Raw genomic sequence first — 14,678 nt, 5'->3', positions numbered from 1 at the left:
ACAACTTCATCCTCTACCAATCTGAGTTGGATTGTATCACATGACTCATATGGTGGATCTTTTTGATTTCTTTTTGATAGTCCTACTTTACACATTGCTGTTGGGAACTCTTCTTAGATTCCAATTTTGGGTACAAGTTTTGTTCCAATGTAAGATGGTAGCATTGAGGATGTTCTTGTTCTTGATATTTCATACAAGCAACTTTCCGCCTATAAGATTTTCCATTACAATGATGCAAGACTTGTTCTCTCCTACCTATTTGATTATATGAGAAATGTAGGAGCTTGAGAATGTCATTGCTACATGCATGGTTGACCATGCAACCGGTTTTTATAGGATTGATGGATTTGAGTCTTCATTAGGATCATGCCTTATTACTCATGCAGATGCTAAGAGCAAGCTTTGACACAAATGGTTTGGGCACATAGAGCTTGGCGATTGTTCCACCAAGGATCTCTTGTTGAAATAAAGTTTGTTAGGGTTATGCTTTTGGAAAACATCACAAGGATCCATTTTCCAAGGGTATGTCTACGATCTTTGGCTTCCCTTGAGTTGGTGCACAGTGACCTCATGTCATTCCTCACTCCATTTTCAAGGGCCAAGTATGTGCTTTCCTTCATTTATTTCCTAGGTGCACATGGGTGTACTTTAGAAGTACAAAGATGAGGTTCTTTGTCATTTCATAACCTTCCTTGCATTTTTGAAGAAGTAGCTACGACATTCCCTTGAAAAGATTTGCATAGATAATGGGGGGAGAGTATGTCACTCAAGCATTTTAGGATTTCTTCCAAGCTCGAGGATTCTTCATCAGCACACTATTCCATACACTCCTTAGTAGAATGTTGTGGCCAAATGAAATAATAGAACCTTGAGGGAGATGGTTAATTGCATGCTATAGTCTAGGTCCATGACTCCAACAATTTGGGCAAAGGTTGCGAACTACTTTCAGGATTGTATGCCTTAGGTTAGGGTAGACTTTGACTTTCGAGAAGGCATGGTCTCAAGTCAATCCCAAAGTTTCTTACTATAGAGTGTTTGGTAGTGATGCATGGACATTCATTCCAAATTGTAGACACAAGAAAATAGATAAGTGCCAATGGCTCATCTTTGTTGGCTATAGTGAGGATGTAACGAGTTGTCATTTATTTGACCTTGTTTTTGTTGCGGTATTCTTTTTGACAAGTTTTTCACTTCAAAGGTTTCTTGAAAATAGGTCACTCCCTTCTTCCAAGCTCCTCTTCAGAGGATGTTTTGCTTCAAGAGCTTGATGACAATAATGCTCTCGATGATGTTCTTGATGTTGGTATTTATGATAAGGATGGTATTGATCTTGTTGTGACATCATCTTCTCCTAGTCCACTTGCATCTAGTTGACCTTTATGGGATCACACAATTCTTCAAGATGCTGGTCCTCTTGTTGGTGACCCCATGACTCCATGCAACACTCATTCTCACACTTCAAGTATTAGTTTGCAATTTCTTTTGACCCTCGAAAAGTTTTTTTGATGCTTTAGGTGTTCCGGAATGGTATAATGCTAATGATAGAGCAACACTCTTGTTTGATGAAGAATTATACTTGGGATTTGGTTACTCTTCTAAAGGGAAGAAAGTTGTTTCAGTGGAAGTGGGTGTACTGTACCAAATTTATAACTTATGGTTTTATTGATAAGTATAAAGCAAGTCTAGTGGCTAAATGCTTTTCTTAGGGTGAGGGTATTGACTACTCTAAGATCTTTGGTATTGACTACTTTCAGACCTTTGCTCTTTTGGTCAAGATGGATTCCATTCGTCTTGTACTTTCTATTGCCCCATCTTAGGGTTGGTTAGTGTATCAGATTCATGTGAAGAGTGCTTTGGTGCATAGTGATCTTCAGGAGATCTACATGGAATAGCCACTAGGCTTTGTGCAAGATTCCTCACTGTTTGCAGGTTACGTCTTTTATTGTATGGGCTCAAACAAGCTTTATAGAACTTGGTATGAAAAGATGGACAATTGTTTGGTTGCTTTTGGATTCATTATATGTCACTCTGATCATACAATTTACATTCAAAGCTATAGTGGGATCTTGTTATTTGTCTGGATGACTTAATTCTTATTGGGAGTTCTCTTTCCATGATTGAGGATACTTAGTGAACTTTGATAAAGCATTTTGATATGATTAACCTTGGTTTGTTGCATTATTTCCCTAGTCTCTAGGTTCATCAATATTGTAGTGGTATTTATAACTTTTAACATGAGTATGCTCTTGATCTGCTCAAGAGATTCGGGATAGTTGATTGCAAACCATACTTGTCTCATTTTAAATTAGATTTTGTGTTTTCTACTAGTTTCCGTACTCTGTTAGTTGATATTAACTTATATAGGGAGTTGGTGGGTGGCCTTTTGTACTTCACACGTAGTCGTACTGATATTTGCTTTGTTGTTGGTCTTGTCTCTGTCTCTCAAGATCCTCATGAGAGTCATTGAAAGTTGGCCAAGGATATCTTGAGGCACATTTTAACATTCACTACAGATTAAGCATTTTTGAGATTGTGGGCTCCACTGCTTTAGTGTACGTGTTAATGCTGTGCAAAATTTCTTAAGTTTACTTAGGAAATAACATTCTTCTAGATGCATAGAATTGTGCATTAGCAAATGAGAATAGGTATATCATTTTTTGTGCCATAATGGTTATACTCACTCTTCTCTTTGTCGAAGATGATAGCTGTGATAGAGATTTTTATCTGTGGAAATATGGACGTTATTATTGTTATTGTCATCTTCAGCTGAAAAGGACACTTAAGTTTAATTTGTAATATTAAATGTAAATGACATGTGTCATTCACATGCATTTGAGGCATGAATATTTGAAGTCATAATTAATTTATTAGGAGTTATGAGAATCTCGAGAGACCTTCGGTTATAATGTGAAGAGTCTCTCCTATTGTTATGTATTGGCGTCAAGCAAAGAATATTGTACACTTGAACATTTCATTATCAATAAAGATATTTTTGTGTTGTGTGGCTGGGTTTTTCCCTTCACTCTCGAAGGGTTTTCCCAGGATATTTCTGGTGTTCTCTATTTTAGTTTTTGTCTCTTTCTTATGTCTGGTTATTTTCATGGATTTTTGGGCTCTAGTTTCAACATGGTATCAGAGCCTAGTTGATATCATCAATAAGAATATTTTATGATTGTTTGCTTGTGAGATCTTTCTTGTTAGTGGGTTTGTTTTTAATGAAGATCAATCTTCCCATTAAAGGGATTCATGTGTCTCAAAGTAGATGTCTTTTTATTCTCTAGCGGCAATCATCCCATTAAAGGGATTCACAGAAACTTGGATGCTGTCAATCTATGTACTTTGCATATTGTAATGTAGGTAGGCATGTTAGATCGCATTTTTGTCACAAAATTGTTTCTGAGTTAGCCGCAGATCACATCTGTGAAACGAAGGGTAGATCGGCAGCTACAGATCGGATGTTTTTAGGGCCATAACTGTGAAGAATTCGAGCCCGAAAGCTCTCAAATAGTTTACTGCAAACCAACCTTGCTTTTTTCTGCTTCTTATTCCTGTTTCAAATTTGGAAGTCGTATTTTTTGAGTTGTAGTCTCAATTTGAAGCCCTTGATTGTAATCTTTTTTCTTTTGGCCGCTATTTTGAGCCCTTTCCTGTAATGGCAAATATTGATATAGAGGGAATTTTGAAGGAGCTTCCCATTGGAAGGATTCCTAAGACAAAGATCGTCTGTACTTTGGGTCCTGCGTCGTGTAGCGTTTCGATGTTTCAGAAGTTGTTGAAGGCGGGTATGAATGTGGCTAGATTTAATTTTTCTCATGGGACTCATGATTATCACCAGGAGACGCTCGATCATCTCAGGGAGGCCATGTAGAATACTCAGATCATGTGCGCCGTTATGCTTGATACTAAGGGGCAATTGTTGGGTGGTGATAATTGGAAAGGTATCGGATGGAGCAGAAGAGCCGTAGAGGAAGCGAAAACAATAGCGACGAAATTTCACTGCTCCTACCATGGTTTCATATTTGCCGATACCTACATATCAGATGACTACAGATCATTCGCTTGTGAATGCAACGCTTGCTACACTGGACATGATTGTTCCCATTTCCTCTTAGATTGTCTTGCAAATGTTATTGAGTAGAGCAGGTGGTGATCTTGCCACAGATGAGGATTGGCCGCTAAACATGTGATTCTTCAAAATAAGCATTTCACGATGTTATGTTGTAACGGCAGTTTAGAGTTTTCAACGCTCATAGGCTCAATAATCGTTGGAGTGTCTGGGAGTTCTTGATACAATAGGAGTTATGAGTATAAAAGAAAGGATCTCTGTTTTATTTAAAATAGCGGTGGAGTTTGTCTTTTCGTGGGCTCCAACTCTTGCCAAAAAAAAGAGTATTTTGCGGATTCATAAAGGATGATTGTTTGAATTTGTTTTACGATTGCTTGAAACATTGATGATTCAACATATGAAAGAGATAAGTATTCGATACTTATATGATTGATTCTTGAATTTTTACAACACAAGGTATAATGTTTGCATTATTCACATAATTATATTTTAATGATAGATTGATTTTATATTATTAATTTGACTTCATTACAGGAAGCGATGAGAGGTTGATGAACATTATTCGTATTGATGATGCATATCTTTAGCGGGAGTCTTTTCAGCTCCAGAAGGAGTTTATGATTTTAGAGGGAGGTTTTTTTGTGTTATCTTTATAATGACTTTAATGTTATTGTGATATTAATATTATATTCTTATAGTTATTTTGATGCTATGAGATTTATAGGCATTATTCTAAATCTCTTTGTGTATGTGAGTATTTAGGGTTATATTGCTTGAAAGAAATTATTTTTAGCATTGATAGTTGATTTTAATAATCTCTTGGTTGCAGAATGCAATAAGATAAGGATTATAGCACCAGAGGGAGATGTTGAACTTTAAAGATTTTAGCTTTAGAGGGAGGCTTCATAATTAAAAGGGAGTGCTTAAAAAAATCCCATTCATTCTTATTTATGATTGTGATGTTTGTGGTTTTGTAAAATTTGAGATTTAAATGGAACCGAGTCTTGTTTTTATTATGCCTATTTCTATTCTTGTGTGAATATAATGGGATTGTAAGATCAACTATGATAACTCTTTCACTATGTGATTGTGAACATCATGTTGAGAGAGTCCATGATGTCATCACGTTGAGAGATTCCGTGATGGGAGTTGGATGTCATGTTGAGAGATTCCATGACAGTTCACATTGAAAAAATCCGTGAACAAACACTTAGCTGTGAGTCTTGCAAATCTATTCATGTTGAGTGATTCCATGAATGTGATTGATTGTTACAGGTTTTCATGTTGAGTGATTCCATGAATGCGATTAATTGTTATAGGTTTTTCATGTTGAGTGATTCCATGAATGTGATTAATTGTTACAGGTTTTTCATGTTGAGAGATTCCATGGATGTGATTGATTGTTATTCGGGAATCTTATAGGATATATTGGATAAGATTTCATCATTAACATTTTGATTGCAGTCTTGTACGATTGTTCAACTAAAGATCTCTCTCTGGCTAAGAGGGAGTGTTGAAGATGATAGCTGCGATAGAGATCTTTATTTGTCGAAATATGGACGTTATTATTGTTATTGTCATCTTCAGCTGAAAAGGACACTTAAGTTTAATTTGTAATATTAAATGTAAATGACATGTGTCATTCACATGCATTGAGGCATGAATATTTGAAGAGTCATAATTAATTTATTAGGAGTTATGAGAATCTCAAGAGACTTTCGGTTATAATGTGAAGAGTCTCTCCTATTGTTATATATTGGCGTCAAACAAAGAATATTGTACACTTGAACATTTCATTATCAATAAAGATATTTTTTTGTTGTGTGGTTGGGTTTTTCCCTTCACTCTTGAAGGGTTTTCCCAGGATATTTCTGGTGTTCTCTATTTCAGTTTTTGTCTCTTTCTTATGTCTGGTTATTTTCATGGATTTCTGGACTCTAGTTTCAACACTCTTTGATTGGTATTTCTGTCCTTGTATTATTTTTTCCCACTTTTCAAGATTGTACAATGTAAAACATCTCATTCTCATCAATGCCTTGTGTACATTGATTGGTGAAATAGCTTGTGGCTGTGTCTCATTGGTTAGTGGAGGTTTTGTTCCTCACACACAACATAGGCTCCCAGGTGCATCAACATCATGTGATTTCCAATTGTAGATGTAGCGTAAGGAGGCATGGTAGGGCACTCTAAGATAGTGGTTCTCCCTTTATATATTCCTACTTCATTCTTCTATGGTTGGAATTATCTATGATTCACCAATAGTCTGCCAGTGTAGGAGTTGGGAAGGTACTTGAAATAGGGTGCCCTTAGTCGTTCCTCCCTTTCATAGTGTAGTAGGGTGCCTTCATAGCTATACTCCTTTAGTGCCACAACAAGAGAGTGCCCTTAGCGGTTTTCCCTCAGTAGGGTGCCCTCATAGCTGTTCTTACTTGATTGCCACTTCGACAGGGTGCTCTTAATAGTTCTCCCTCGATTGCATACTCACTCCCATTCCCCTGTGATTGACTATTGCTAGGTTAAGTTCTTGTCTTAATGTTTATTAATAACATAACAAGATGCAACATAAAATCACATTGATAAATTAATCATTGTTTTTCAATTATTGAAAATAGAATCATGTAAAACCTTAGATTTTAGATATGCTTATGGTTATTCTTTGATCTGCCCTTACTGAATCCTATTGTTGATTGAGTCTTGATTATTTACCCTTGAGTCACAACACAATGCACCCCTTTCGATGCTTTGAATGAATCTTGCTTTATACTTTATTGGTGGAAGGCTTACCACCTTTCCACCTTTCATAAGAATTGAGTCACCACTTTTCGTTGTCACTTCTGAGAATAATATATTACACCCCAATTGTTTTTGATTTCGGTGTCCCACTCAAGAGGAACCTTTTCTTAATATCTTGTAATTTGCGGGAGAGTCATACCTCATCATTAGGTTTGCCCCTTTGAAATGATCACGACCTTTTGCAACACTAGCCTTTGAAAGAGTAATATCCCTTCACAGTTATCCCTCTTTGGAAAGGTCACAAATTTTCATAATTAAAACCCTTTTTGAAAGAGTCACAACCCTTCATCATTGCTGCCCTTTGAAAGAACCTCTTTTCAATTTTCTTCATATTCCTTTCTTCTTCCATTAATTTTTAAAAATATTTATGCTCTCTTTCTTCCTTCTACCATATCCCCTTCCAAATGAACTTTCTTGCCTTTTGTATCTTATTTTAAGGGAGTCTCAACTCCTCATTATGTATCTTTTGACCCTTCATTAACTTAACTAGCTTGTAATTCTATTCTATTCTATTATATTTTGTTATTACTTATCTTGTAATTCTATTCTATTCTATTCTATTTTGTTATTACTTATCTATTTATTTATTTATTTAACTTTTTATATATTATTTATCATTAAATCCTATTTCACAAAGAGGAGATTGCAGTCGACCCTTCCCAAAATTGTTCGTCCTCGACAATTTTTATACAAATCTTTCAATGCAAGTAGCTTGTGCTGCGCAAATCTAATATTAACCAATGCATTGAGAATTTGCAAGTTCTATAATTTAAGACAAGTTTTTTCTTCTCTTTCTAGAGAAAAGGATGAAGGCCATCTTTGTAATGACATAAAACTAATTTGGATTGACCAACATTAGCCAATAATTTCATATCTTTTGGGTTCACTCTAATTATTCTCTTATTTTAGAACAATCAAATATGGAACCATACATGGATACACATAAATGTATGAATACATAAAGCCAAAACAAAGTATATATATGAATGTATGTATGAAGACACAAGGCATACAAACAATACATGCATTGTTAGATTTCCTCTTATTGACTAGAATGATTCCCCATTTCATCTTTAACCTATAGGATGGCACGATCATGCTTTGATACGATTTGTGATGTCCCCTTCCTAATTTGCTCTAGAAATTGACCTAAATGACAATTGCAATGGATTAGGATTGAAGTTTACCAATTAAATGATTTTTTTAATTGTGTGATCCGTAACTTGAATCCCGCATTCACCACATGAACACAAATTCCAACATACAAGCTAACATACAAAATTATATATAAGTATTAGATCACAATGTACATATTATTCATAAATAATTAAAGGGTTAGACTAAGAGAATATTTCTTCATCATTATGCAACGTTTAACTTGTATGCGGATTTCATTTATAGAAGATATGGTGTAAGGAGGCATGGTTGGGTGCCCTAAGACAACAATTCTCCCTCCATATAATCCTCCTCCATTCTACTGTGGTTAGAGCTATGTATGATTCAGCCATAGTCCCTAGAGGTAGGAGTTGGGAAGGTACCTACAATAGGGTGCCTTTAGGGCTTCTCCCTTATAGTGTGTATGGTTACCTTAATAGCTATTCTGTCTTAAATATTTCTACAATAAAGTGCTCGTATTAGTTCTTGCTCTCGTAGTGTGCCCTCATAGCTGATCTCCTTTTATAGCCATTGCAATAGGGTGCTCTTAGTGATTAAACCTTTATTATATACTCTCTCCCATTCCTTTGTGATTGACCATTGCCCGATTAAGTTCACGTCTTAATGTTTATGAACAAGAAACCAAGATGCATTATAAATGACATGGATATATTAATCATCGTTTCAGCATTACCGACAATAGAACAATATAACACCATAGAGTTCGATCTGCTTTTTGGTATTCTCTTATCCGCCCTTAATGAATCCTATTGCTGATTGTGTCTTGATTATTTATCCCTTTATTCATAGCACAATGTAATCTTTTCAATGCTTGTAATGAATCCTCCTTTATTGGTGGAAGGGTCACCACCTTTCATAAGGATAAGAATTGAGTCACCACTTTTTATTGTTGCCTTTGAGAATAACATATTACTCCTCAAATTGATCTCCTTTCAATGTCCTCCTCAAACAAAGTCTTCTCCCCTTTATTATCTTCCAATGTGGGGGAGATTCATACCTCTTCGTCATGTCTGCCCCTTTGTAATGATCAGAACCTTTCACAAATACCATCCTTAGAAAGAGTCACAACCCTTCATAGTTGTCCATCTTTGAAATAGTCACAACCCTTCATAATCAAAACCCTTTTTGAAAGAGTCACAACCTTTATCATTACCACCCTTTCAAAGAGTTGCATGCCTTCATAATTACAAGCCTTCATCATTGCTTAACTTTGAAAGTGTCACTTCCTTATTTTCTGACATTCCTTTCTTCTTCCATTAATTCTTTTTTAATTCCTATTCTCTTCTTCTTTGGCTGACTCTTTTGTTTGTATGCTCAGTCCCATAAACCTTGTTGGTTTCTCGTGGACATTAATATTATTCTCTTATCTTTACCTTATCTCTTTGTTCCTTCATATCCCCTTCCAAATGAACTCTCCTCCTGTTATATCTATGTTGATGGAGTTACAACTCTTCATTATGGATCTCTTCACCTTCATTAACATTATTGACTCGTAATCATTTTATATTATATTTTGTTATTATCTATCTGTTTATTTATATTTTAATTTTATTATAATTATTTTTCATTAAATCTTTTTTCACAAATGGGACATTACATAAGTAGGAGATATTTTCCATGGAAAGTCAAATTGTATTATTGCTATCTGGATTCAATTGTGTAGTTTTTGAGTCAAACTCATTGACCCATGTTTCATGAGTAGTGGTTCACAAGAACCTAGCTCTCATGAGAATGAATGGAACACTAGGCACTTACTGCGTCTAGGTGATCTATGTTTCATGAAAGACGGGTTCTTCGAAACCACTACTTATGAAAAATGGGTCAATGAGTTTGACTTGAAAATTACGCAGTTGAATATTGATATCGATATCACAAGAATCTATCTTTGATCAGCATGAATGATCCACATGACACTCATTTCACTCTAAGGGACAGTCACAATTGTGAAACATTGGTACTTTTAGGAAGGTCACCCAAACCACTACTAAGATTGAGCATGCTTAAACGTCGAGTCTCCTTCATGATCAAGTCTACTTAGCTTGCTGCGTCATTTGCAAAACCTTTAGCAAGTGTTGTTCTTTATGGATTATTGATGTTCATAATAGACCATAGTTACACCACCTTGGGGGATAGGGGACGGCGGAATGAGGGGACAAGTTTCTGGGACGGGGGGGATAGAGGGGCCTTAATTTGGGGATAGTGGGGGGACGATAGCCGGGGACAGGAGAGGGGGTATATATATATATATATATATATGTGCATATGGTACTTAAAATGCTAGTTATGAAAATATGTATTGCAATATAAGATATAAAGATGTAAAAGAGTAAATACTTGAACATTGCATTGAATTGGAACATCGACCATTAAACATAAATAGGCAAATCTGCAAATAGTCAACACCAGGATGACCTCCATCCTCAGTGGAGGTGGCGGAATCTGGTGGTGTTGCTGGGGACGGGGGGACGAAATCCCTAAGTCCCGGTGCGTTAAAGTCTCTGGGACATGGGGCAAAAAGGGGGGGGGACGTGTCCCCATGTTACTATGTAATAGACACTTCTTGTGAATCACTGTTCAAGGAATAAAATTGACTCAAAAACTATGCAGATAAATCTTCATAAAATATCTGATGAGTAATCATGAATTGGAAATTTGATGGTTTAAGTGACTTTTTTCTGATTGCTTGTTCTAGGATAACCTTGAAGGGAGCTAGCTGCATCTCTTTGCAGGGCATATGTAGTTTGGTTTAACTTAAGTCTTTGTGTTGCCTCTTAATAGCAAAGGCACATAGGATATACAATCCCTGCAACATAATAGTTTTGTATTGGCAGAAAGCTTTTGAACAATTTATCTAGATATATTGTGAGGGTTTTGTATATGGAGATTCTTCCTGTTAACAACATACGTTAATACCATATAGAGAGCTAAAACTGCATTAACGACTCTATGCATGGGTATAGCAATGTTAAGAAAGCATGATTATCACCTGCTACATAACATAAAATGCAAAATAACAGAGAGCCCAGTACGTGGGTTCAGCCAAGAGGCAGATATTAAACAAGTCACCGGACCACAAGCAAAAGAAAACACCTATAGACATAAAAATTTGAATATCATTTAAGTTTAGCCAGACCTCTCAACTAGCCATGCTGCCACCAGCCCAAGCCGAGTACTGGTGATTACATGTTTAGTTGTGGACTGCATTAAGCATGAACCCCAGTATTTGCAAAGATATATCTACTGCCGTTTCCAGCCCAGTAAACTGAATACCAGATAGTTTTCACTCTCTTTATATCCTGTTTAGAATGTCATTTTCCAATAGTGGCAAGGTATATCAACATAGGAAATCTCCAAAATGCCTCTACGATTAGTAATTACTATGTTTTCTTATTATGAACCCAACTTCAAATCCTTTAAGGGCATGGACATTTGCCATTAGAGCTCTATTTACTTATTGCGTTGCTCTGCATTCCACTCTGGCATACTCCACTTTATGTTTTCATTTCTCAGCTCTAATGTTCTTCTGTGTTCGTCTATTACTGCAAACCTTTTGCAGACACATTGACAGATTTTGAATGCTCTCCTTATCTCCTTATTGTGAACTGCTAGCTGAAATGTTCATTTAAAATCATGTTCTGAGTTTGAACCTTACCATCCTCTAAACCACCAGCTCTCAAAATGTCTCGGAAAACCTTCAGGTTTCCAACATTCAAGCAGTTTGTCTGTAAGTTACCAGTCGCCACTATCACAACCCCACCTAGAAAGCTTCTAGGAGTTATAGCACTCAGTATCCAACACCCCTAGACCAACAATGCAACACACCAACAATAGGATTGAATATCTCATTTTATGTTTGCTGTTATGGCATCTCCTACCAGAAAATATTCCTGTTTTCATATATCAAATTGCTTTCTCTATGTATGCAAAATGGACACCACAATCTCCTTGGTACTGACAGTTATGAGCAATGTAGCAAATAACCCTATCTATTACTCAGGGAGGGGCATTCAACATTAATCAGATTAGACAATTTAAGCAAATAAGATATACCAGTACTTTGCATAGAAGAATATTTTATTAGATCTATACCTTGATTTGCAAGAAAATAAGCTATGTCATTCTGCTCCTTAAAGCAATGACTCATCTTCACATTGTCAGTTTCTTTATCCAAGACAATATTTCTCTAGATATGGTTCTTATTTTCAATTTGGCAATAAGCTTTATTCAAGGCATTTACCTAATATTTGAGATCTTCCATCAGTCTCTCCTTTATGACCTGCCATGAATGTCACTTGGATAACTGTTCTAAGGGATTCCCTTTTCCCTAATTCAAAGCCCCCCTACAAATCTCTTACTACATATCTTGCACTTTCTATTCCTTGTTACCATAAAAATTTACTCTTATTTGAAAACTTAGAATTTCTTTGCTTGAACATTTCTTCAAGAATCTATTACCCCTTGAACGGGAGGTTTTTGAACATTGTTTTATGTGGATTGTGAACAAGCATTTCTTTCTGTACCCTGGCTTAAAATTCTGAATCATGAGTTTTCTAGAACAGATTTAGAATATATTGTGAAATGAGAGAAGGTGCTTTTACTGTCTTAGGTAAACATGATTTATGTACATACTAGATAGTCTGGAAGGTTTTTTTTGACTAAAGTGCATGACAAAAACCAGGGGGGCACTTTTTTGATGTTGTATAGGGAATACGGTGACCTATATGTGTATCCAACAATCACTGAAGAATTTTTATTTTAAACAATTGTATAATTTTGAAGACATGAAATGATTAATTTATTGTGTATTCAGGAGCTTCAAATATCTTAAATGCTATTCATTGACTATCAAAACCTTGTCATCATTATGCAGTTATAATAACTATGGTTTCTTTAGTGGTGAGAGTATTTTATATGTTGACATTTGGAATGGTTCTCTGCAGATCTTTTGCACACCAAAAGAGCACAGGAAAGCAAAGCCATTCTTTGATCATGTCTTTGTTTTCTCCATTGTTGACAATCACATCTGGTTCCGGAATTACCAGGTTAGATTATACTCTGCAAGAGTTGATTCGAAAATTGTGCCCTAGCCTTTTGAGGTATTTAACAAGGATATGTTGCAATATGCTAAAACTTCATTTCTTGTACACAAAAGTTTTACTGTCTTGGCTTTATGATCTCCACTTGTTTTTAATAGAAACTTAAAATAGGTAATTGTATTCTTAGTTGCCATTCTATCTTCTACAAAGGCTCAACAAAAGATCTAATATTTTCAAAAAACTGTTAGAACCTATGGTAGGATATGTTGCAATATGCTAAAACTTCATTTCTTCTACACAAAAGTTTTACTTGTACTTGGTAACTTTTGGCAGGTAGTGTATAATAATGGTTAAAACATTTGGAGAGTAATGATGGATTGAAAAAGTGGTTGAACCTTTAAGTATAGAAGTTTTATATTGGAGAAGGAGCTCCTTGCATTGGTGGTATATTAGATGCCTACACATTGGTGTTGTAGTTACGGGAATTATAACTTTGGCTTCTTCTACAGATAAGTAGTAGTCATGATCTTAAGTTAGCTCAAAGTCTTGAAGGGTTACGTGGTACATTAATCAACTTATTTCCATAGCAGCCCACTTGCATTTACTTGCCATAGCTATACATGCTTGCAAGAAGCTCCATGCAAATGCCTGGTATTGTCTTGAACACAAAATGATTGGTTGTAGAAGTGGCTATTTTATGCCCCCTTTTGTTAAAAAATAATTTTTGGTCAATATTAAGTTATTAACCCATTTTATTCTTTTATGGGTTAATTATAAAAGATTAAGGAGAATAACCGATATAATATTTCTGTGTCCAAATTTTGTCAATATCAATAGAACATTCAAGTATGAAATTAATTATTGGGAAATACTTATTTGGTACTTGGATTTTGTGTCATAATTGGAAGTTTGAAATATTTTATATTATGACTTTCCACCGGGAGTGGATTGGGAAATTGAAAATATTTTTAATTAGTGATTTTCCCTTCAAGCACAAATTTGGAAAGCAAGAGTGGAGTGGGAAATTAAAATATTTCTAATTAATCATTTTCCCACCAAGAGCAAATTTGGCAAGCAAGAGTGGAGTAGGAATTTGTAGTGTTTTTAATTAATGACTTTCCCACCAAATTGGCTAAGGGCAAGATAAATACAAAGCTTATATGGGGAAAGGATTTTTCCATGCCATTTCTACTTCGCAATTTCTTGTTGTATGAACTTAATGTTCTGCAAAATTCTCCAGTGGATGGATATCCATTGGAGATTGGAGGCATGTGGACGGAAACCAATGAGTTTAAGGTGGATAGGGGATGGAATACCATTGTTCACTTAGAGCAATTTCATCCAGAGGTTGTATTCGAGCTTCAAGATTTTAGCAGTTCAACAGTTTTCTCTTGTGTGTGTTCAGGCTTCATAAATATTGCTGCAATAATTCTTGATGTGTTTTGAGGGGTTTGCTGCTGTTATTAATGTTTTAGATTGTAGTCTATGTACTTCCATTTGGAAATCAAACAAAATCAGTTTGTGTTGTTACAGTTTCATTGGTGTTATTTGGTTTTCATAGTTTTTTGTGTCTTTTTCCTCTGAACTGGGGTTTAAATATATAATTG

At 35.5% G+C, this 14,678-nt stretch overlaps 1 protein-coding gene across 2 annotated transcripts in view; it reads left to right on the top strand.

The window, feature by feature from the left end:
• Positions 1–14,678, top strand: part of LOC149564013 (ribosome biogenesis protein BRX1 homolog 1-like) — a 43,009-nt gene that overhangs the window by 21,030 nt on the left and 7,301 nt on the right. For both annotated transcript variants that reach the window (XM_089827112.1, XM_089827113.1), the window contains exon 5: positions 12,976–13,077. In XM_089827112.1, coding sequence (XP_089683238.1) covers positions 12,976–13,077 — 102 coding nt within the window. The remainder of the gene's footprint in view (positions 1–12,975; positions 13,078–14,678) is intronic.

The sequence above is a fragment of the Cupressus sempervirens genome, chromosome 4 (assembly GCF_028749045.1).
Source record: "Cupressus sempervirens isolate cs-2001-9-10 chromosome 4, ASM2874904v1, whole genome shotgun sequence".
NCBI classification, from domain to species: domain Eukaryota; kingdom Viridiplantae; phylum Streptophyta; class Pinopsida; order Cupressales; family Cupressaceae; genus Cupressus; species Cupressus sempervirens.
The sequence above is the reverse complement of the archived record's forward strand: the minus strand, read 5'-3'. Positions and strand labels throughout refer to the sequence as shown.